Source organism: Talpa occidentalis, unplaced genomic scaffold, assembly GCF_014898055.3.
Source record: "Talpa occidentalis isolate TD23 unplaced genomic scaffold, MPIMG_talOcc4v2.1, whole genome shotgun sequence".
NCBI lineage: Eukaryota > Metazoa > Chordata > Mammalia > Eulipotyphla > Talpidae > Talpa > Talpa occidentalis.
In genome coordinates this window covers 93,526,555-93,551,692 of record NW_026555331.1, presented here as the reverse complement: position 1 = coordinate 93,551,692, position 25,138 = coordinate 93,526,555, and the positions used below count along the sequence as shown (strand labels likewise).

Sequence of the window (25,138 nt, the reverse complement as noted above, 5' to 3'; positions counted from 1 at the left end):
AATTTCCCAGGCCATCTGAGTTCTGCATTTTCCTATCCATTGGAGTGATAAATGCCACCTCACAGGTGGGATAAGGAGCCAAACTCCAACCCCTAACATCTGATCACCCCTGCCAAGGAAGGGACTATGCCAGTTCAATGTGTTGATCTGAACTCCACCCCTGAGAGTGGGGGAGGTTCTGGGAAGGGGACAAGGCTGAGTAGGTGATTTGGGGAGCCTTTAATAGAGAGCATTGCACATGGTTTCACTCTCTTTTTTGATAGCAGCTGCAGGCTGTTGTGGAAGGCATCTGCCCCATAGGTAGCAGACTTTTGGGCACCCCTTGTCCCCCACCACACCCTGTCAGCTCCCGTAGCCGCAACTCCATCATTCAGTAACTGAACTTTCTTTTTCTCTCTCTACACTGTTGGTTAGATTTTTTTTCTTCTTCTTAGCTACACCAAAGTTCCTATTGTTTGCATTTCTGATGGTTTAGTGGAAGGCTGAAACAAAAACTGGTGAGAGAGGTTCTGATCTGGTGACAATTTTTCCATCCTTCAACTGGTAACAAAGGTAGGCCATCCATAAATTAGAGGAGAGCTCTTACCACAATCTCACCATGTGTTGGCACCTTAATCTCAAATTTCCAGCACTGTGAGAAATAAATTTCTATGTGCATAAGCCATACAGACTATAGATATTTGTTACAGCAGCCTGAGTGGACTAAGACACAGAGTAAAACAAAGTGAAATACCTATAAGCACATATGTATGTATGTGTATGAGAGCTACCAAACCCTCTACACTGGGATTTAATTCACAGGGAATATTAGCATATTAAGGCTCTGATAAATGTCAAAGATTTTTTGTTTTGTTTCCTTTTAAATTTTAAATTGGTTTCTGTTCAACTTAGCATTTTTCAAACCTTGAGACTTACCCTGCCAATTTTTTTTTTTCTTTTTCCAGATAACATCTGTTAGTTTTCAAGATAATACCCTTCACTCATGACAAGCTTTGGAAAACTTGTTCTGTTTACTGTCACATTACACTTAAAGACATTTAGGTTAATGATAGTATGTACTAGGAGGTCCCAATAGGCCAATACCATATGGCCAAGGTGTGAAGTAGGCTAAACCATCTAGGTTTGTATAATTACACTCTAGGACATTTGCACAATGATGAAATTGCCTAAGGACACATTTCTTAGATAGAATCCCCATCATTAAGGGAGGCATGACTGTATTGTGTAACCACAGTTGTCCAGGCTACACGGAGGAATGTACTTGAAATCAGAGGAGCAATTATCCAGTAGCATGTTATTCACAATCTTGAGGAACATGGATTCAAATGAGCTATGGTTTGTGGCTTTGCTCCTCCTCTTGCTGACTCTGTGACTGGATGAATGCTTTCACTTTTTTTTTTTTTTTTAAGATATAATTATTTATACAAGCACTGGGTACAGTCAGAAGCGCGGGAGGGTGTGAGAATTCACCAGAGCCAAAGCGGGGAGCAGAACAGGCAGACTGACGAAATACACTGCTGAGGGGAGCAGCGGATGCCTCAGGAGAGGTCTGTTGATCCCTGGTGGCCGGGGTTCAAACCGGCGCTTCAGAGACTGGGCAGCTTCGCAGCCCAGCACTCAACCGCTGCACCACCAGGGGAGGCCCTGCTTTCACTTTTTTGAGTATCAGTTTCCTGGACTATAAATTGAAATATTAGTGCTGCATTTGTGGTATTGTTCTAAAGATACAGAGAGAGAACTCATACAGTACAAAGTACCCAGTGTACAGCTTAGCACAGAGCAAAACTCAACATTTTTTTCACTAGCTATTCCTCATTCTTTGTTTTACAATTGTTTTATAAATGAACAGTTAAGATATAACTAAATCTTAATTGAAAAAAAAAACTTTTCCCATTCAACATTTTATAAATATCAAGGAAATGGTTTACTCATCTTCAGTTAGTGTGCTACCTGCTACTTGCATAACTACTACAAAATGATCTTATAGGAGACTAATTGCAAAACAGATCTATTTTGAGAACAAATGATCTTAAAAATATCTTTAATTTTCATTTAATTTACAAACATTCATTTGCAGTCATTCATGCATGATTCCCATTGACACAACTTTGTTCTAAACGTAGGTGATGTCAATATTTATAAAATATTTTATAAAACTTAGATGATGTCAATATTTATTTGTTGTGACTCTACAACAAATGGGAAAAGAGGAGGACTCAGAATAAAAGATAACAATGATCAAAATGTTGAAAGGCAAGATCTTAGGTGAAAACACAAGTGAAAAATGAAGAACTTTAGGCCTTGTCATAGACAGTCTGAGAGAATTTATAGGAAAAAAGGAATACATTCCATCTTGTCTTGAACATACCTCTAGTTAACTATATTTGCTCAATATGCATTTGGTGAATGCTTAGTTTGTGTCAAAACTAGTTCTAGGCTGACTTGTAAATCAAGTAATGAACAAAACCACTAGGATCCACACTGCTTTCTGCTGTAGTGGGGAGAGGAGGAGAGAGAAGGGGTCAGGAAGCAAACAAAACTAGAGGGAATATATGGTACAAGTAGGAGAATTTTAAACAAGTTAAATTCTGTGATGAAAATGAAACAGATTAATATGCCAGGAAAACATGAAATGGGTCACAGAAGGCCCCTCTAATAAGTGTTTTGCAGTTATTATGTCTCTACTTCTAGTTTAGGCTCATCATTTCCTGGGGTGTGCTATATGATTACTGTGTGTTCCTAATTTAATACAATTGCTGCTGTGTTGTGATGATGAAGCTGGAAAGAGAATTTAATAGGAGGAAGTAAGTTGAATAATAAGTAAAATTTCAGCATAAGGGATCTAGTTTAGTTATTACTGAACAGATCCTAGTCCTGAAGTGTTATAGTCCCTCAGTGGTACTGAAACTTGAAGTTGTGGATTTGTTTTTAATCTTTTTTTTTTTTTTTTTTTTTTGTTTTAGACTTCTTGGGCTACCATAAGTAAATGCCATACAGTGGGTGGCTTAAACAACCAAAATTTGTTTTCTCATGATTCTGAAAAAATCTAAGAGATGAAAGTGACAGAGTGGTCTGGTTCTGATGAGAGCTCTCTTTTTGGTTTGCCTTCTGACTATGTGCTTGTATAACATATGCTTGGGAGAGAGATTTTTCTCTCTTCCTTTTCTCATAAACCCACTAATTCCACCATGAAGACCTACACTCATGCCCTAACTTAAACTTCGTTACATCCCAAAGTCCTTCTCTCCAAATACCATCATAATATTGGCAATCAGGACTTCAACATATACATTTTTCATAGACCATAAATAAACATTCTATATAATAAAACATTGTTTTAGTGACTTTTAAAAAATGTGATTATTAATTCCTTTCTTAATTCTCACTCAGCGAAGTGATAGCAATACAACCATGAAGAAGATAAATCCCTGGTGCCTTAGGTCTAATCGTGGAAGCCATCTTATATAAATTAGAACAGCAAATAAATCTGTTCCATCTGTGATGGGTTGGGTATTTTTATAAGGGAAAAAAAACACAGCCTGTGAGATGACTGCTAATGATTCTGGCTTTCTGGTCTTCTCACCCTTTGCTACCCTTTTTTACACTGTATTGGCCTAGTTAACCAATAGCACACTGCAGACTTGAAGATCCATCACTTTCAAGATTGGGTTGTAAAAAGCTTCATATTGAGCTCTCTCTTTTGTATTGTTTACACTGGGAAAGCCATGTTATCCGCAGCCATATAGAGAAACCACATGGTAAGAAACTGAACTATAAGGTCATCAGTCACAAGGAACGGAGACTAACAACCACGATGTAAGTTAGATTAGAAGTGGATATGCCAGATCCAGGTGACTGCAGCTCTAGTCCACAATTGACTACAATCCAAAGAGAAACTTGAAGTCAGAAAACCAACTAAGTTGTTCCTACATTCTTTACTCTCAGAAATAATCAGATAATAAATGTGGATTGATTCAGTCTCTAAATTTGATGTCAGTTATTCAGTGATAAATAATCATTGTAGGTTTTTCATTGCTGACAGTTTGAGAAACAATGATCTAGACTGTTCTTAATGATGAGATATTGAAGACTTAAGTAAAAATTGACAAGCTCTTATTGAGTACAGCTTTATGTGTTGGATTATAAGAGGAGTAGTTATGACATTGATAACAATCTTGATGAACTATTGATGTCTCTTCTTGCTGGAAGATTGTATTATCTAGAATGTAAGCCCTGATATTTCCTATTACATCACAAATGAGTTAAATAGCAAGAGCTATTTATAATGAATGTCATGACCTTTTCTTATATTTTAACTGATAGCACTTATTATTTTAAGAATTCTAAGTATATTTCAGTAGGAGTAGATGTGAGAATGTGTATATCTGCAGGAAATAACATCGTTGTTTTAAGTCTAAATGAAAATTTATTTTTAGGCCTCATCCATCACATAGTTGAAGCAGTGTGATGCTGCTTACTGAATATCTTTCTGATAAACACCTTCCTTTATTGACTTCACTGATGTCAAGAGTGCCAGATACACATTTTTTATCAACAAAGGTAAGAATTTCATTCATGAGTAATTTATTTTGGGGTTTGACTGTGTTACTCCCAGATACAACTGATAAGGCAATGAGCATTGATTGCTATTTGACATGATAGAAACAGAGAATAATTCTAACTTAGAATATGAAAGTGAACCATGAGCAAAAACCTAAGTTTTATTTAGTGTGTCATATAGACACAAAGAAGATTTGTAGCTTTCTTTGATGTGTTCACATGAAATGCCTGTAGTCAAACGGCTATTTTTAAACTTGAGAAGAATTTCAGGACAAAAGGAACATTTTAAATATAAAAGGGAATTCAGGAAGATCACAAAGAAGTGAAATCACTATTACAAAGTTCAAAGAAACATTGTTCTTCAGATACCACGACGCTGAGTTAAGTATCACTGGCAACCCTCATCCAGGGCAGACTTGCTAGGTTTCATGGGAGTGATGGACATGAGGCCATTCTTTTGCCCCCTTTTCAGCAACTGCTCTCTTACTTGAACCACTATTCTCTTTTACTTTCTTGAGGCTAATTTCTTTGTTGTGCATTCTCAACATGAAACATTTTCTCTCTCCTTCAACTACTACACTAGACTCTTTCAACTCAGTAAGGGCATCTGAACTACAAGAAAATTGGGGTGCTGTTTCAGGGATCCCATCAACTGACCCACAAGAGATCAGGGGTAGGAATTTGATGTGCAGCCTCTACCACAGCTGGATAAGTAAGGGAGGCCAGGTGTGTCCCTCAGCAGGATAGGAAGCTAAAAGATAGTTTCAAATATGGCCAGAAAGTCAGGGTATCTGCTCCCAGGATTCAAGGATTATTTTAAATATCCTCCTATTCTATATGGATCAATAGAAGGTATAAGGCCAATGGTGGCTGACACCAGGAATGAGAACTCTGTTGTCATGTCAGCAAAAATCAATGAACAAGAAAGATTACTTTCATTGAGTATCAGCTCTGCTAGGCAGATGAAATACAATAGATAATTTCTTCCTCACAGTAATTTTGGATAATAGGTTTTATATTCACTATACAGATGTGGAAACTGAGACTCAGATATGAAATTATGTGGCATGTGTTGGTGCCAGTATTTAAATTCGTGATGGTCTGAAGCCAATCCTGTTCAACAGTGTTGTTTGTTTTTCTGAATTCAATATAGCCATTGATTAAAAAATAAGAAATTGAGTTTTATTTCATAAAGGGATAAATTCTTAAGTGCTCTCTCAAGGGCATTCTAGTACAAACCCCTTATGTAATAAATTTAATCAAAGAGAAAGGTATAAGCTGAAATTCTGAATTATATACTTCAGTCATTTTGCTGTTGGACATATAAATACTACATCTTTATAAATCATAAAGAATGTGTCAAAAAGATGAAATAAACCTCCATGCAAGAGATGTATATTTAGCCCAGTGCAGCTTTTAATTTCTTTTTTGATACTAATTTTAAGAGAAACTTCTATCTAAAAGCCATTTTACTGGGGCAATGAATTGTTCATTTGTTGGTTTTCAGAACAGTCACTACCCACAACATTTCAGTATTTGAAATTTGTCCATATTGGTTAAGGCAGTGCAGAAACATGTCATCCATTCATTAATTCATTCATAAGAGCAAGCATTAATCACCTTCTATGTGCCAGTGACTAAGAACAGAATTGTAATCTAGGTCCTAAGAACTGTCTGAAATGAAGGACAACAGTAAGTATTTATAAGAAGTTAGAGCTATGGAAAAGTGCCAGCTTTGAGAGCCTACAAGAATTTCCCTAATCGTATTTTGGGGTTTAGAACCAGGGAAAACAAACTATTGCCAGGAAGATCTCCCAGAAGAGTTACTTTGGGAAGTCAGCTTGGAAATATGTTCTTCCCAGTGTATTACATCTGAAAGGTTCTCATTTGTTAGTGATTTAAATAGTTCCAAATCAAGAGGTATCCCAGGAGAATAAATTCTATTTCTGAAATGTATTTTGCAAATCTTTTGCTGCCTTTGTTACTAATCTGTCTTTTACATTTGAGGAAAGCACAATGATACCAACATCTCTCACTGTGGTCCAAAAGCTACAAACAGATTAACAAACAGATTAGTGAGTTCCACCGATGTTTTACTATTTATTTTAAAGTTACCAATGCCATGCCTTCAATTCAAAAAGAAATGCAAGGGGTCCACTTTCTAAAAAATTGTGATTTATGTTTTGTTCCTTGTTTATTAATTATTGCAAAGTTTGCATAAGATTCAAAGAACCTTAACCACCTAGCTACATTGCTATTTTATCAATCAAAATTTCTGTTGTCCTTGTAAAATTAAGGACACAAGCAGATATACAGTATATTTGTGGTATTACAATTACATGGGGCAGGACAATTAGGAAAAAAAAAAGTCCAAAAAGATGCCCTAGGGGTCAATAATAAGAAAAATAGTGAGAAACATTGATACATATACATGTATTTATATACACGATTTTTTCTTTCCAACAAAAACAGGATACATGCTACTCTATATTCTTGCTTTTTTTCCACTTAATATGCTGTGTCATATTAAATCAGGGATGACATAAGCAAATGCTCAGAGTTTAGGTGGGTAACAGAAAGGATCAGAAATTGGGGAAGAACGTGGATTGTGGTAAAATTCAGAGTCCATGCTCCTTTACAATGGATAATGATATTGTACTCCAGCTGATGGTAGCCATGTGGGGATTTGGGCCCAGTGTTATCATGCACCTTGATTTTTGAAGCAGTATTGGAATCTGAATTTTATTTTATTTTATTTTAAAGATTTATTTATGCATACAAGAATTGGGGTACGGGTCAGAGGCGTGGGGGGTGACAGGATTCACCAGAGACAGAGTGGGGAACAGAAGAGGAGGATCTACTGAAATACACTGCTGAGGGGAGCAGTGGGTGAGTCAGGAGAAGTCTGCTGCACCATGTGGGTAGCTTCCTGGCCTGGGATCTAACTTGTGCTGCAGTGGCTGCGAAGAGCTTCATAGGTTGCGCCTTAACCACTTGCACCACCAAGGAGGCCCCTGGTATCTGAATTTTAAGCAATGGCAATATTCCCCATGAAGGTCAGCATTGCTTGAGTCAAGCCAAACATGCATGCATGAGCAAATGGAGCAGGCCTATCTTTGGATTTCTGGTAGAAATCCAATCCCTGGTTTTCCAAGAAAATTCAGAGGCCAGCTACAGCAAACCCCTTCAACAGAATTTCCAAAGCCCTTTGACAGAATTTCCGCATGATGTGTGCTTCCAGGGCCCCAGCTCAGGCTTAGTGATTGTTACACTCTAGCTCTACACAAGAATGTGAATTTTTAGCAGAGCTTCCTGTATAATCTGAAGTTTGAGATCCAAGGACATAGCACACTTTTTAACATCTGTGTAACCATAGTATATAGTTGCATTCCAAAATATGAAACTGTCAAACTTTATTAAAACCATTTTCTTATTGTTAGATATTGAAGTTGCTTCTAATTATTTTCCTCTATTGATAATACTTCAAAGAATGTCCTTATGCACATTGCTTTTATTTTTGTAGGATGAACTTCTCAAGTCAGGGTTGTTGAATCTAATTTTAGGGTCTAGAAGATATTGTACACTTTAGGGTGTGTTAGATATTGTAAACTCACATTTAAAAGGTAAGAAGTCATATTCCAAATAGCAATATAAGTGAATTCAGCCTTATCCTGACAACGACATCCCTAGATATTAGAAAAATCTGCAAACTTGAGGGGTTAAAAATGTTTTTTTAATTTTTAAATGCATAATATTTTGAGTTCCAGTGCAGTTATCCTCTAAAGCACAGGTTTATAAGCCCTGCTTTTCCTCTATTTGAAGAGCTGGCAAGATATTCACCAGTTGACAAAGGTGGGGTTGTGACTCAAAGTTGAAACCTTCCTACACTGTGAACCTTCTTGACACCCTTATCTTCTTTTTAGGCTCCACCCTCCTCCCAAATCCTTGCTTCTCTGTCCACAGGGGCCTACAAAAGCCACAAATCTTCCATCATGCTGGCAGTAGTCTCTGTTTTCCTTTGGAATTATGTTCACTGTTTATTCCCTTTGCCCATTTTGCTATTTGTCTATCTTTTCCTTATTTAATTCAGCTTTGTGCAAAGTAGGCCCTTACAACTTACCTTATATAGTATTTAAATAAATTGTAAGTTACTCTTTTACTTAATATTCACTCCAATTTTGGGAAAAATGCATTTAATTTTAAAATTAACCATTTAAAACAAGTGGCCTCATTTTTGTTTCCTATTTTGCTCTTTTTAGAAATTTGCTTTATTTAACATCATGTATTTCCAAGATAATTCTGTAATAAATTAACAGCAGAACAGTCACTGATGGATGTTATTTTATTAAATAACAGCAAAGGAACTATAAAGATTTAAATAGCTCTATATGCAAGTTAAAAATCTTTCCAAACTCAGAAACGGATTTGGGGGGAGGGAAGGGAGGGCAGGTGGGCTTTCTCTCAAGAGCTCTTATTTCAAAACCCAGATGGGATTTCAAAATACAAGTAAATAAATGTCAAAGCCTCTTGGACTCTGCTCTGCCATTCGATGCCTGAATTCCTGCCAAAATGAAATTTTCCATTCAAGAAGGACTGGCATTTACTAAGCTTTTTTTTTTTTTTTTTTTTTTTAAAGACTCACTTTTAAAAGTAGTGGAAACTTTGTGCAACTTTTGACGTTCCTTTCTGTGGATCTAACAGCTACCTCGGTGGACATTTTCCATACTGGTAACATTTTTTGAAAAACAAATTTTCAGCCCCTTCAGCGCATTCAGCGCTAGGTCTATTGCTTTTTTTCCAGTGCCAAGCATAGAAGATAAAGAGCAATCAAACTAATATCTGCAGTCTTACTGTATGTCAAGGCACGAAAAAGGACTGAAGGAGAATAAACAGAAGAGAAAGTGGTGAGAGATAGGGCTAGGGTCCTTGTAAGAAGGGCATACTTATCTGAACGAATTTATGCCATTTCAATAAAACTGAACTCTGGGAAGTGTGGCTGTTTATTCACATACATAATTTTCAATTACTCTTAAGGTCAAATAGTTAAAACCTGAGTTACAAAAAATCATAAGTGGAAATAAGGAGCCCCAGCAATACCTGGTAAAATCAAAGAATGAGTTCGCCTTTTCAGTTTGCCAGTCCAGCGGTGTGGGGGAATAGGAGAAGTGTTTTAGGGGACTTGTGAATGAGGGAGAGGAAATGGAAACTAAAACTGTCAGCCAGCGAAAACCTGCAATATTCCTAAAAGAAGCTTTAAAAAAAAAAACCAACAAGAAACTGAGACAAATTAAAGGTAGGGATGGAAATCACATAAACGTCGAGTGAGACAACTAAAATATATCTGCAAAGAACTATTTGCACTTGGATGACTTTGCAAGCACGCAAAAGTCACTAGTCTGTCCCGAAGACTTTCTACTCTCAATTCTTCCTTTCCTCTTCTGCTCTGCAGTGCACCCAGGCACTACCCCGTGTGAGCCTTTCATGTCGGACTTTTTAAAATCCAACTGTTACTCCTTTCCCTCATCTCCTGCTCTTTGTATAAGGACGGATCAGAGAGGAGGCAGCAAGGCAGAAAAAAGTTTTGTGGCTCGGGAAACTTTGGCCTTTGTTGTGTCATTTCCCCTGCCCCTCCACGCCCCCAGCCACGTGACCAAGAAAGACCGGAATTTTGTGAATGGAACCGAAAGGCAGCTGCAGGGGCGGGAGTCGCTCCGCCCCCTTCTCTTCTTCGGCCAATCACCTCGCGGAGCGCTGCGGGGTCAGCAATAAACAACAATGGGCTGGGAACTTACGGTTCGTTATTGGCTGTGACTGGAACCTCGCGGGGGCCTAACTTGAAGCTCCGCCCTCTCCCGGTTACCCGGGATACCAGTCAGGCTCTCGCCTCTAGGGCAGCCTTTGGAAACTTGCTCAGATTTCAGGGGCTGGGTTACCCCGGGAGTGTCAGGCGGCGGACCTCCTTGCTATTGCACCCCCTCCACCCTCTCTCCCTACCCCCGCGTGATTGCATCCTCGGAAAATACCCACGAGGCTTACTCTCCTAGCCTGGGGGCACAGACTGCGCCGAGGACCTCTCCCTGTCCCAGGTTAAAGTGCATTTCCCGCTCAAAATGCCAGTGCGTGAGCGCGTTAGGACCGCTACTCCGATTTACTACTTTCAAGGAATGCACGGTGTGTGTCCTTGCTGTCCACAGTTACTGCATGTAGCTGGAAAGCCCAGTAAATTATTTTAGTAAATTCATGTTTTTCCACGTGAATCTTTCTCCGGGTTCATTCCATGCGTCCGAAGCGAGTCTTGGGCGCTCACGCTCCATTTTCGTCCCTATAACCTTCCATTTAAGGAAGGAAACTTTCAAATGGAGATGGAGAGTGGTAGCACATTTCCCAACGGGCGGGACGGCTGCCGGAAACAGCCTTGGGTAACTAACTCGGCCGCCACCAAGACCACAAGTGAATTTTAACACCAAGGAGGTCCTGGTCCCCTCCCAGTGGCCTCCTATCCCCTGCTGGGCCAAGGCTGGTGAAGTAACTCTGGCTTCAATCCCCATCGGAGGGCGAGGGCCGGTGGTTTCAGAGATGCAGCCTCCCTTTTTTACCGTCCTAGTCATTGTCCTTGAAACCTGAGCCCCCTCACCGCTCGCCCCCAACTCCAGGCTCCGGCAGTTTGAAAGCTGGAGAGGAAGTGAAAGCGTCAAGTACAGTAAGTGACACCCCCCGCCTCCGTGTATACATAACAAAAGCTCAGGAAACGTGCGGGTTCCTAGGATATCCGAGCGCCCTCAGCCCCACTCCGCTCCTCCCCACCTCCACGGTGGACTGGAAGCACCTTTTACGAGTGCACACGCGGGCACAAGTTAGATTTTTATACTTTCCTCACCTAGATGGCTCAGTGATCCTCCCGTTTCTTCCTCCCGACGCATCCCTTGCTAACAAGCAATTGCTCTGCTGCTCCAAGTGCTTTCCCTATCGATTCTTTTATTTTTGCGCATCACCAGCGATAGGATCTTGTTTTAGTTGAGGATGCTATTGAGGAAAATGCTTTCGCTAAACCATGAGGGTGCTGGGTGGATGTTGAAGAAGGTGAAAAGAACTTGGGCCAGAAGCTTAGTTGGGAACGAGGCTGCAGAGCGAGGTGGACTCCTCGTCAGGTTAAAAGTGGGGTGGGGGGAAGGGCTGGAGATCGTGGGAGAGGGTGAAGGCGGGCTAAGGAGGGCACGGGCAGGGATCCAGCTTCAGTGTATATACCTGTATGTTTCCTAAAAGTGCTTTAGGAAATCAGCCTCCTAGTGAACCAAACACCCCAGTAAGGAGACCTGGCGACTTGAAACTCATTGTCCCCGGGCGCGGTAACAATAAGCAGAGGGTTAGGAAGGCGGTCGATTTCCTGCGTGGTGTTTCTAGACAGTGGACCCCGCGCCAGCCGGCGGAGCACAGGTTTGGGCCAAGGGGCGCGGGAGATCCAAGAGAAGGGGAAGCTTGCCGCCTGATTGACAGCCCGAAATCTGATCTTGTGAAAGAGACGCGGAGCCAATGGGAGGCAGCGATCCATCAGTTTGGATTGGAGGCCCCTGGAGGAGAAGTAGAGGAAAAACCACCGAATTGAGCTCTGTCAGAGGCGCTTTCGGCTTCCAAGGGGGAAGTGCTGGGCAATAATTAATGTTTTTATTAAATTTGGAGGGATTTTTTTGCAGCCGTTCGCCTAGCGTGGCCTTCAGGTGGGTCTTTCCAACAACTTTTTATGTCTCTCCAGATAATTGCATGGTTGTGGGTTGCAAAAACTATCCTTATGAAAGAGGTGTCTCCGTCTCTTTAGTCCCGTTAGGTGCAAAGCAAGTCTCGTTGATCGCCATTGCTAGTTTTGCACACGTTTGCGAATCAGAGCTGCCCGGGGTACACCGACCGCGCAGGGAAACATCGAGAGTGTAAATAAATACATCGCCTCTTGTTCGGATTTTTTGCTACTGCCGAAAATATGTAAATTGTGAACTCTCTTGGCTCTCTTTGGATCCAGGTGAAGGAGGCGGTGTAGGGAGGGTTATTTTTGTGAATGGGACTGTCGGAGGGTAATTAGCTATGCAAATTCAAGAGCTTCATTCATGATTTTTTTTTTTTTAAGCCTAAAAGCCATCTTGTTCCCCTCTAGGTTGATAGAAGTCCAGATCCCGAGGAAATCTCCAGCCTAAATGCTCAAAATATAAAACACTGAGCTGAGAATTGCGAAGAGCAGCAGAATGGATGGATTTTATGACCAGCAAGTGCCTTACATGGTCACCAATGTGAGTGATCAGTTCGAAAGTTGCTGTTTATAAACTTGACTGGGGGGGGTGAGGGGGGAGGAGGGGATGAGAAGGGAGGGTGCTTAGGGGGTTGGGATTGCAGATACTTTATCTGCTTTGTTGCCACTGTAGGGCGACTCTGCTTCTAGAAGCCCAATCTTCAAAATGAGCTTACATTTCAGTGATTTGGATAAGGCATAGTTTTGTTTTTAAGATCCCTTTTTCTGATTAAAGTGCCCAAGATGAGTGCAAGAGGAGATGGAGGGCAGCAGCAGCTGCTGCACTCAAAGTTTTTGGCTGGGTTTGTCTGCCACATTGAAAAGAACGAAGTTGAGACAAATGCTGACACTTTTTGTTTACTTGGGGTGTTTTTGTTTCTTTTTTCCTCATTTTTCATTTCACCTCTTTTTGATTTGGGGGGTGGTTATTAGAGAGAAAATACAATTCACTGTATTTTAATTTAGGTTTGATCCAGCCTGAAAACGACTTTAAGTATAATTGCTTAATGTTGTTTTGATGCTGAGATACCATGAATATGTGACTGATGAGTAGTAGTGTGTTAGGATTAGTGCTGGAAAGCAACTCTCCCTGGTTGTTGAATTCTCATCAAAAGCTTTCACTGTCAAACTAACTAGAAAAGAATATTGGAATTGATGCTGTGGACTTTTATGTTCTATTCAGAGGGAGGATCCAGTAGACCTATGTGTGCATGTGTTTTGTGTTGTGTTGAGTGTGTGTGTGTGTGTGAGTGAGTGAGTGTGAGACATCTGAGGCTTATATTCTTTTAAAGAATTTTATCTTTCCCTTTGTAGAATCAGCGTGGGAGAAATTGTAACGAGAAACCAACAAATGTCAGGAAAAGAAAATTCATTAACAGAGATCTGGCTCATGATTCAGAAGGTGAGGTTTGATTTTGGGCTGAATTCCCACTCATTACCTGTATTCTCCACTCTCATAAAAAGAGGAGCACTTCAAACTTATTTTTAAAATAACAAACTTTCAGATTACTGCATTTAACTAAAACATTTTCTTAGAACTGGAGAATATTTTATGGGTCTGTCACAAACTAATGAAAGAAGGAAATAAAAACTTAACAACAGTGACATCCTTCTTTAAATCATTCTTTTGTGTATAAAAACCCTAGTCCTTAAGGCATATAACTAATCTCATACGCAAGATCACAATTTAAAAATGTCCAACACAGTGGGACAGTTTAAGCAGCTTTGTGCATTGCTGAATTTTTCCCTTCTACTTTATTAGAAGTTAAATGATATAAATTACTGCTTCATTTCCCAGTTACACTGCAACCATATACTATCATCAAACTTTCCATGGATGATTTTGATGTACATGGTGAGGTTATAATATATTGTTTTATAAGCCTTAAAGTGTTCACTGAATCATAATTAAGGCCTAATGAATAATTATAATACCTATTTGGGAAATGAGGTTACATATTCTTTTTATGAATTGTTGGTAGGAGGTCAATATATTATGAATTATTTCAGCCATATGGAGAATTCATAATCGACTTAATATGCTTGAATTTAATTATCAGAGTTCAGCTTGCAATGTAGATTAGGTATATTGAATTCTGAAACTTTTTCAAGTCTTCATGCTTATCGGACACCCCCTCCTTTCCTCCTAGGACAAGAATATACAGTTTGGGACTTAATAATGAACAGGTGCCAGAGAATTCTCTCTCTTTGACTTATGTAAACCTATTAATGGAGTGATTTTCCTCTTGCAAACTTGCATTTGAAAGTTTTCCTCTTTAGTTTTGAGGCATTGAAACTGAAATGGAAGGGTAACTTTGAGAATTGCATCTTTTATTTATGATTCAGAAGATAGAAATGTCTTTCAGGCTTTCATGTTACTGTTTTAGCAAGAGCTGAATTTAAGAAAAAATATTGTGATTAGAGACAACCTTTTTGTGTATCCCAGTCTGTGTGCTGCTTAGGGTCCCTGATAAGGAGGGAAAAAAATGGTGATCAACTAAATTGTTTGGTTGACAAAAAGAATATGTTTTAAGGAAGAATTGCTAAGTAGCCTCAAAATGAATAGATTATTGAGATATTTCAGTTATTGAATCCTATTTTCTTTTTTATTGACCTCCACAAATTAAATAAATTGATACTTAATACCAATTTTATGACAAACATTTCCACTTAATGAGTGAAGCCTAAAATTTGCAAATCTTTTATGTCTTTGGCTTGTTTTTTAGAACTCTTTCAAGATCTAAGTCAATTACAGGAAACATGGCTTGCAGAAGGTAAGGCAAAAAAATTGCTTTAAGAGGAGGGGAAAAGCTACTCTAGAAGGGAAAAAAAAGTCCTGAACTTGCTGTCTTAATGTTCAGCCCAATTAATTGAGCTCTAAAAGAGCCACCTCATGTGTCATGCATACATTAGAGCCTCTGATGAGTTTGTCTTTGGGGAATCTGGGGCTGCACTACCCAGTGTCATCACAAATTACCAGGAGAAATTGCTTCCAGCTCACAATCACATCTGCTTTTGGCAAGAACTAATGCACCAAGACTTCAAGTTCTAAGCCTCTGTTCAGATTTTAATTGCAATTGATCAGGTTTATATTATTGTACCTCGAGAGACCTCCTAGAGCCAGAACCCAGCTTGCTGTTTCCTTTAGAGCAGCGCATATCATTATTTGGTGTTCTGGTGGAGGACTTTTCTGATGGCAGAAATTAGTTTCTCTGGGTTCATCAGGACGGGATGCTTCAAGATTTAAGTGCAAGTGTCTTCTTCCCACCTTGTTCCCAGCACAGAAGGTTAGGTGTGTATTCAATACTTAGAAAAATCTATGACTTTAAAATAACTCTTTGGGGGATTTGAAGATTTAAAAGATGTTTTCGATTTGCTACTATTATGTGATGTTTGTTGAAATTGACCTTTGATATTATGTTACTTTTACTAGGAATTGACTGTAGCCAGGAGCTATTTAAAGGCATTATTTTCTATTTTGCACTTTTTTTGGATACAGTTCTATGTTGTAATCTTTTATTATCTGAAACTTTATTTTATAGGAATGACATATTGCTCCAGTACAGCTTTGTACAACTTAAGTAATGTCTAATGTTGAGGTACTTTTGCTGGCATCTATAATTTGAAATTTTCTCTTTGAGATTTGTCGAAATAAATGTGAAATATTTATTTTATCATACTAGGTGAATCCTAGTGTGTTTTGTGGGAAACACACAGAGGGAATTATAGATATTTAAGGAGTGAGTATAATTGTGTTATTTCTGATTTTGCATTCTGTGGCAAAAATGCACTTTTTGAATCAGATTTTTAAGCTGGTTAAAAGAAGAGAGATGTTCTCTTTAAATGTAACCCAACTGCTGCTGTAGCTACTTTGAGGCAGACTGCTGTTTTATCTGGTGGTCTTTTATGCAGTTGATCAAGTTGCTGTTAGCATGTAAAATAAGTTTCTTTGTTTTGCTGATATTGTAGTTCTCCAAAGAACTTTTGCAATCTATATAAATCTTTTAAGTTAAATAGCTTTCCTGGTAGCCCTTTGAAAAGGTGATTGCATTTATATGTTAATGAAAGGTAAGTATAAATGAAAGTTTTAGTTGTATTTAAAGGTCATTTTGCTTGTTTCTGTAAATGAAACTTACTGCAATAGATTACTTATTATTGCAACATAAGCCATATATTTAAACATAACTTTTCAAGAAAAATTTGCACAGAGGTTTTGTAATAATTTTTTATCTGTTTTGCAAAGTTGAAGGTTGGGAGAACATTGTACTTATGAGGGCATTTATTTACTTATTCAAAATAATTAAAAATAATCTGTTTTAATTGTTCTGGAAGACTTGTGGGTTCTTAAGATGTTTAAGTCTCCTTGATTCCAAGCAGTGCACTTGCTGGCAGATTTTGAATGTACATAGCAGCTCTTCCTGGAATTTAAAAATGTGGAATCTGACAGACTTACCATTTTATATCAGTTTTTTTTATATAGTTTTTCACTTTTGTTTCATTTCTTTGTTGTTTGGATAATTGGAATATTTTACCTGAGTGTATCTTTTAAAATGCTGCGCTGAGTGTTTTTTATCTATGATTATTAAAATACCTATGAATCCAATTTGAAGATTTTAGCTTCATGTATAATCTAGAAAATGACCGATGCATTTGGAGGAAAATGAACTTAGAAAAGAACTGATAAACTTAAATAAGTTCAGGAATTAATCCTTGGAGTATTTTATTGAATACCCAGGTGGGCTGTGGTTTACAAACTCTGGCTAAAACTGCATTTTAAAATAATTTAAGCATTTTTCAAAATAGTTAACATTAGTTAATCCTATCATGGTTAAAGCAGACTTGTTAATATGATTTTTAAAATCTAATAGGGAGAAGAGAGATTTTTCCTCATTAATAGCTTGCACATTTATTTTTATTTTTAGCAATCACATATAATTATATTATTTTGAATTATTATTTTTAATTGACTTATCCCACATTTTGAAAAATTACATTAATAAGAAGACATCTAAAAGTTACACCAGTTTATTCATATCAGGTTTGTTCATTTATGTTCTTCAGGACATCCAAAAATTAAAACATTGCCAAACTGTCAATTGAGCCTTTGACATATTTCTTTTCATAATGCTTTGTGGCCAAGAAAATGACCATGGAATTTTAAGGTATCTTGACCCTTTTAAAAAAGATCACTGACAACTAACCAAGTTTTTCCCCTTAAGTTAGAATCCAAGCACAATGGGAGGTTAAATAGGACTAAAAATCATATACATGAAGATCATATTAGTTGTGTGTCATATGAAAATCATATTTTAAAAATTTATCAAAATCCCTAATTACTTGGAAAATGACATTTTCTAGCATGTTTAATTTGTTTTTCTCTTCTAAGAATTTTTGTAAATCAGACCCAAAGTGCAACATAAGAATTGGCCATATAGGTACATTATTATGAATTATGAAATGTGTTTTATGTCTAAGGGAGAGTTGTGATAGATAAGCAGGGAGGACTACTTAAGAGTGGGGTTGAAACTAGTATTTCCAGGTTACTAAAGTCCTATGAAAATATTCTCCCATTCTCCCCCCAAAATTCCATACAGGGTCTAAAATATGTTTGAAGAATATAATTTATATTAGTCTCTTTCCAAGTAATTAAAGTATATTTTTATTTTGTAGTGTATATAATACAATTTAAAATAATCTTTTTTTAAATTTTACTAATCACATCTGATACTGATGAAAACTGAAAAGCAGTAGCAGTTAAAAAATATTAGAGAATATGCCTATTTTAAATTTTTCATGTGGGTTTAGAAGTTCTATTGTAATTTTACTATGTAACATCCTTTATTGATTCGTTGTCTTTTGAATTAGATTGTTACTGACAGAAAGGCGATTTCAATTATTTGATCCAGTAAAAAAATGAGTTCAGATATCAATCCGATTAACATTATGCTAACGTCTTATTCTTAAACCTGTTGTAAGCTGTGCTTTAGTAAATAGTGTCCTAGAAATGATAGTTAAAATGGATCCTTTAGTGTGTGGGAAAACAGTAGTAACAGGGTGTAAAATTGCTTATTGAAGCTTACCTACTAATGCTCCTTATAGGAAAATAATACACTTTATGTGCATCTAATATAAATACATAACAACTTTCTATGATTATTTTTCATGTGGGTTTAGAAGTTCTTGAGGTAACATATCAGTAATATTAAGGAAAAAAGTCCACAATGATTCGCTGTTGTCAGGGCGTAATATTTTTAAAACTTATTGTAGTAGAAGGTCCAGTTTTTAAAATGTTGCCACCAAAACTGAACCAAAGCTTTATCTCTTAAGAGCAATCTTTCTAAGCCAAAGGGTATTACTTCATGCAGATAAAACTTTTTCATTTTTGTTTAACATGACTTGCAAACAGTAGGTTGACTTAAAAGTAGAGATGTCATTGTATCTCCTCTGTTCACTTCAGTGACTGATAAGAAATTTATATGAAATTCTTTAATAGTTGCTATTGTTACATAGTGCCATCAACAATGCACAGTAGTCATCGTGCACTTATTTTTTAATTTTTCAAAAGTTACACTTTTTTTGAAATGGAACATAAAATTGGATATGTGCTTATGAATTTTTTTTAAGTGTGGGGCAAGAAGAAATAAAGCCTTTAAAAACTGTTTCATGTGGTATATATAAAGAAGGAACTGAGTATTAAGTATTAAATTACAAACGTTCTCACAACTTAAAATAGGACAAGAGACAGTGTGTGTGTGTGTGTGTGTGTGTGTGTGAGAGAGAGAGAGAGAGAGAGAGAGAGAGAGAGAGAGAGAGGATGGGTGTGTGGGGGGAAGGGGAACTGCCCTTCTTTTTATTGTGCCAGGAAATACTCGAAAATAGGAAAGACTTCCCATTTGAACTAGATTTAAAGATACCTGGTTAGAGTAAATGTATTTTATTTCTAAACATTTATTTGCAAAATAGAAAAAAGCATTTTAAAAATGAAATTTGAATTTGGTATAGGCTAGATAGAGTTTCTCCAAGGGCTTGGACAAGTGCAAATGAAATATTTCTGAGCTTCTCTAGCTCAGTTACAGGAAAAGCATATTTTCTCGAATTTCAGTAATATAACTTCATTCCCTTTGACCTGAATAATGATACTAATAATACAACCATACTATCAGAGTTCTGTAGTATTATGGAAAACAAACAGCAGCTCCGAGCTATCCTTGACTTTTTAAGTCACTGCAGATCTCTTCAGAGTTTGGAATGAAAGCCGATATGAACTAAAGACAACTACAACTTGTGTTTTCCTTCTTTTTGAGCGTATAAAAAGAATGTCTTTTTCAAGTTCTGAAGAAGTTTCTGTCGTAGGGAAATGGCCTCTTTTTTTGTCTGTTTAAATATGTTTATACTTCTGTATTAATTAATGCTTATACATTGGTACAATCATTTTAATGTTAAAAGTGGATGTGGTATAAAACTAGGCTTAGTGGCCTCATGGATATTTTGTTCCATGGCCTGAAGCTTCATTACAGGATTAAACAGAATGCCACTGTGCAATGGATGATTTCCTTGTTTTGTTTAAAATCAAATGTAAATTTCTTCAGGGTAACTTGTTTCTAAACATTTGATCCAAGTGAAATGCTTCAAAGTTCACCAATAATCTATTACAATCTAAGATAAATAAAATTTGAATAGTAGGCAAGAAAAAGAAAGCATTTCTTCAGTGTTTTTCCCGTTCCTTCCCCCTCCCTTGCCTTCTTTCCTTCTCCCCTCCTTTCCTTTTTTCCCTTCTTTTCTTCCTTCCTTTTAATTTTTTTTCCCCCAAGTTACCCTAGCAAGCAGGGTGGATTCAATATACATTTAGTTTTGTAAACTTGCCATTTATTTAAATGTGTACCTTCATGGATCTGAATTGTGTTTGAGACAGAGTAATAAAATTGGTGTGTTTATGTTGTAAGTTCAAGTTGACTTGCTTTAGCTCTCTGAAAGGGTGTGACATGAAAAGATTGTGGTTGGGCCACATGGCTCACGCTGGACTGTGTTTTTGTGAATGGAGGCAGAACTCCAGTTCTGCCTGCTTGTCTGGAGGAATTGCTGAGGAGATCAGCTGTCTCATTCACGGGCAGAAAGAATGACTCATACATCTTCCGCCTTGTTTGGCTCCAGGTCATTGTTACAGTGGATAGAACTGGTTTTAATTAAATATTAACCCCTTTTCTACTTGACTTTTGTTTCATTTGTAATTTTTCTACTTTTTTTCCTGGCTTTAAAAGAAAATCCAACAGGCACCTACTTTGCAAAGAAGGAGACAGTTAATTGCCTATAGTTAACCTTGAGAAACATTCAAATGCCTCATCTTAAGTTATGATTATTCTTTGAAACTTTAAAAGAAGTATAAAATAATAACAAACTTTATAAATATTACCCACCCACACTGAAATGTTAGTTCAGAAGCTATATTAAAATTAAAAATTATAGTCATCTCATGATGGATAGGTCCTGATTAATATTTTCATGAGTTTCTCATACTTTGTTTTGCTATGCAGTAAAAAGGAGAGAGAAGGAAAAAAAAAAAACTTTGGAAATAATCTACGTAAATCAAATAGCTGAGAGTGCAGATACTAGCCTTTTAAAGCCGAAGTCCTGAGACTTCATGGCAACTTGTCTATTAATGTGCAATGAACTGACAGAGTCGCTCCAGCTATTACCAATAAAATCCACATGCTTAATCTTCTTGAAAGCCTTTTATTGGTCTTTTGGTATATACTTCCCCCCCCCCTTCGTCTTTCTTACTCTTCCCCTTCCTCTTTAATTACATAGTGTGGGGAAACATTTTCATTCCCCAAAGGTGATTATTTCAAGCATAATTTATAATAGAGAGGAGTGAAAAAACCATTTGTTTTAGGTTGGCCTCTATTGTTAATTTTTCCCTTTGGCGTTGGTATGCCTTACCACAAATTTTCATGTAGCCTGAGATTGCTACTTCACAGAATTCCTGTGAATTGAAGAAAAAAGGGCATATATGATATGAGTGTGGCAGTACTTTGTCACATTTTCCTTGCCCAGATCCAACTTGTGTTTTCAGTTAACTGCTTTCCTTTTACTCTAACTTGAAATTAAAGGTATACTTAAGCCTTTGTCTATTTAAGTAGCACACTGCCTCATTTGGTCTATCCAGTTTCTTAAGATTAGCTTCTGTGAAAATGTGAGTCATATGTTTTTTGTTAAAATTCTGTAATATGTTCAGGCATAAGTGTGAAGTATTTATTCAGTATGTTAAGGAGTTAGAACAGAAATAGCAATTCTTAAAGTGATTCTTATGCTTTTTACAAATTGTTAGTATGCAGTTATTTTATGTATGTTTGTGAGGTATAACTTGTAGTTTCTTCTGCTCCTGAAGTTTTGCTACATTTCTTTCCAGAGTCATGTATACAAACACACACACACAAATACACACACACACAAGGCACTCTACACCCTTTCTTGCAGTGATTATATGTCATGGAGTTGCAACTTTGTCTTATGATAGTAATCAAAAAAAAAAAAAAAACTAGCCTTTCACACATACCCGCATATTCAGTTACAAATATACTTTTGTTACTCACCATCTATTTTTAACTATTCCTGTAAAGGGGTATTTCATTTTTATTAGATTCTTGTAAATGTTGGCTTTTTAAAAGCATAGTAATTGCTGTGGTTGATACTTTTGCATCTCAATAATTATTATATCTGTTTAGCTGTTAATTTAGAGGGAAAACCAAAATGTGGCCATGATAGAAAAAATATGTAGGATTTGATCCTGTCTACCTGCTGTTAAATAGCTATTAAAAATATTTTTGTAATTTTTAGTACAAAATTTTGTTGTGAAGATTTAAAGAATATTCCTCCACTTCTAACATATGAGTTTGAGAAAAATCAGTTTACCACAAAATCAAAAAATGTTTATAGCTAACAGGATGCCAGTGTACATATATTTTAGCTGTTATTTTTATCTCTCCCATATGGTTCATTAGAAGTGAAGATATTAAACATGTAGTGATTGAAGTAGTTTCTTGTGTGTGAATTGAACGAAAAGGAAGGGTTGTAAGGGACTGGAAAGAAGAAAATAAGCGAAGTTACTTGAGTATTTGGCCTGTGTTGGGGATTGTGTTTACACTGTTTCATTTAATCATCACCAAAAAATTCCCTGTATTATTATTATTAAACTGATGAGTATGAAGGAGTTCCAAAGAAGTTAAATAACGTCACACAGCTTACAAAGATAGTAAGTCATAGAAGAACTCTGGTTTTAAATTGGGATCCAGAGAGAGAAACTTCTTGCAGTGTAGGCTGGTCAAATAGGCATACATTTTAAGTTGGAAGATGGTTCATATTAAGATAGTTCCTTTCATTTGGTGCAGAGGATAGAATTTGTCTTGAATAAGCATAAGTATCAGTGTACAGAAGAAAGTTGTTAAGAAACAGTTGATTATCAGATTGTATATATTTTAATCAAGATTATCATTGATTCTGTTTCTTGTTAGCATAATACATTCAGCCCAATATTTCTGGCTTTTAAGCTACTATTAAAGAAGCTGATAAGTAGAACCTTTCATTTTATGTATGTTGTATTCCTTTTATATAATTATATATAGAATTTTTCTTGCCTCTTTCAGTTACCATCCGCAGACTTTTTTTTTTAACAGAGATTTGTTATTTCAATATGCAGTCTCTATATAAAATAGGTTCTTTTTAAAAGCAGTTGACATCTGTTTTAATATGATTTGATTGGGTAAGTTTCAGTATTAGATAATGTCATCTAATCGGATGATACCGTAAGTTAATTAGGATGGTAACTCATATTTTCACCAAATTAAAAGAAACCTAATTTCTATTTTATGTAGTTTGTGTGTGAGTATATTTGCTTCTACATGTGAAAACTCATTCTTGTAATATTCTGTCAATTTGGAACAAGTTATTTTGGTGTCTAAATCAACCATGATGAAAATATCTTAGAAGTGAAAAAGTCTTCTTGTGTTTTGATTGCTGCAGAATGCATTAAGTCCTTGCTATTGAGTATTTTTTTCCTTTACTAAAAATAGGGAAGTCATTTGACATTAGGACTCATGAAATAGTGATATTCTTTTCGTTAGTGCTGAAGAGTTGCCAGGAAAATATTTTTGCATGAAAAGATGGAGTTTATTTGTATGATTTATTATTTTTATTATTCTCATCATAAACACTGAAATATAGTATTTTATTATAGCTAACCCAAATCAACAACCATGTTTCACTTAAAAAAATTTGTGGCATATTTTGGCCAACTTTACGGTGAACATTTCTAATTGTGGTAATCTAATTTGCAATAGACCAAACTTAACCAAAAGCAGGCATTTCGAAAGTAGCAGTCTTGGGTGTGATAACTGCAGATCACTCGAAAGAGTAGTGTGGTTAATTTACATGGGTTGTTTGTTTAAGCTCTGGCAGTGGGATTCAAAACCTTTTTTACTCCATTCTTACAAAAAGAAACCCTGCAACTAACAGAAATCCTGTAGCTTCTTTTATTTTGCATGTCTCTTTTATTTCCATCTGGCAAGTGAAATTCAGAGGGACTACAACTGCCACCATTATGTTCCTGACATACATGTTTTCTAATTGACATCAATGATCTGATTGTTTCTCTTTCCCCTCCTAAGTATTGGTGTCAATAGGAGCAATTTTAAATAGGAGCTCATTGGCAAATAATAGTAAGGTTTGATCTCAGCCTAAAAAGATCTTATTTGAAAGATCTTACTTGACATTCCTTATGCCTTGGCAGTTTCTCTCTTAATTTTTTTTTTTAATTTTTTTTTCTTCAGCTCAGGTACCTGACAATGATGAGCAGTTTGTGCCAGACTATCAGGCTGAAAGTTGTAAGTATAGTATGACTCATCTCTTGAATTTTTCTTTGTCTTTCTTGTTTCCTTCTTTCTCTTTGCTTGGTTTCCACTTGCAGTGTCTGTTCATGCATTGTGTCAGTGCTTTTTTAATTTACAGTCATGAGGTGATTTTGTGAGGCTGTGACATGAGCAGAATGATCTTAGCCGAGTTTCAAATAGTAGCTGAGGAAAACGATGTAAGTTTCAGAAGATGGCCCTATTCTCTGTATTTTGTTATTTTCCTTGGAGAAGAAACAGGGTGTGATCTATGAATGTGCAAGTGTTTACTCCCAGATTTTTAGTATGTTTACCAGGAAGAGTCTGGATGCTGATGGAGACAGTAGTAAAAGTCCATAGGAGATTATTTACGGTAGAACATAAAAATTGTGGACTAAACTTTTTTTTTTGTATATTGTACACTCATGAATTGTCACCTGTTTTGATTTAATTTTTAGCCTCACTTTATGCTTCCTGGTTGCAATGACATGAATGGAAGTGACTGTTGTCTTTGCTTAGGATCTCTTTAGTGTTCCTCTTCCTGAGCCTGGCCCCAGGGCCTGACTGTCAGAGCAACATGAAGAGTGAGTGATTCATGGGATACTTGCCCTTCCTTAATTGCACTGGGGAACATTTTGCTTGTACAAACATGGTTGCCTTAGGGTTTACTTCTGATATTTATGCTTTACCATTCTACCAGCTAACGGCAGCTATTGACCTGAGGTGCAAATAGTAAAGAAAAGAGTATAAATGCCATCTCGATTATGAAACTGAACTAATACATTTTTTTGTTCTCTTAGCACCGGTTAAACTCTAACTTGTTTCATTTTGCCAGACCACTGACACTTTTACAAGAAGCTATCAACAACAAGAGATGTTTAATGTATTACAATTTATCAAACCCATATTTTCACACCTAATATCA

General features: G+C 36.8%; 1 protein-coding gene across 1 annotated transcript in view; it reads left to right on the top strand.

The window, feature by feature from the left end:
• The first annotated feature begins 11,795 nt into the window (after nucleotides 1-11,795).
• ETV1 (ETS variant transcription factor 1) overlaps nucleotides 11,796-25,138 on the top strand; it is an 89,707-nt gene continuing 76,364 nt past the window's right edge. The window contains 5 exon segments of the mRNA XM_054692400.1: nucleotides 11,796-12,275; nucleotides 12,704-12,836; nucleotides 13,649-13,736; nucleotides 15,061-15,108; nucleotides 24,157-24,210. Coding sequence (XP_054548375.1) covers nucleotides 12,792-12,836; nucleotides 13,649-13,736; nucleotides 15,061-15,108; nucleotides 24,157-24,210 — 235 coding nt within the window. The 5' untranslated portion in view covers nucleotides 11,796-12,275; nucleotides 12,704-12,791.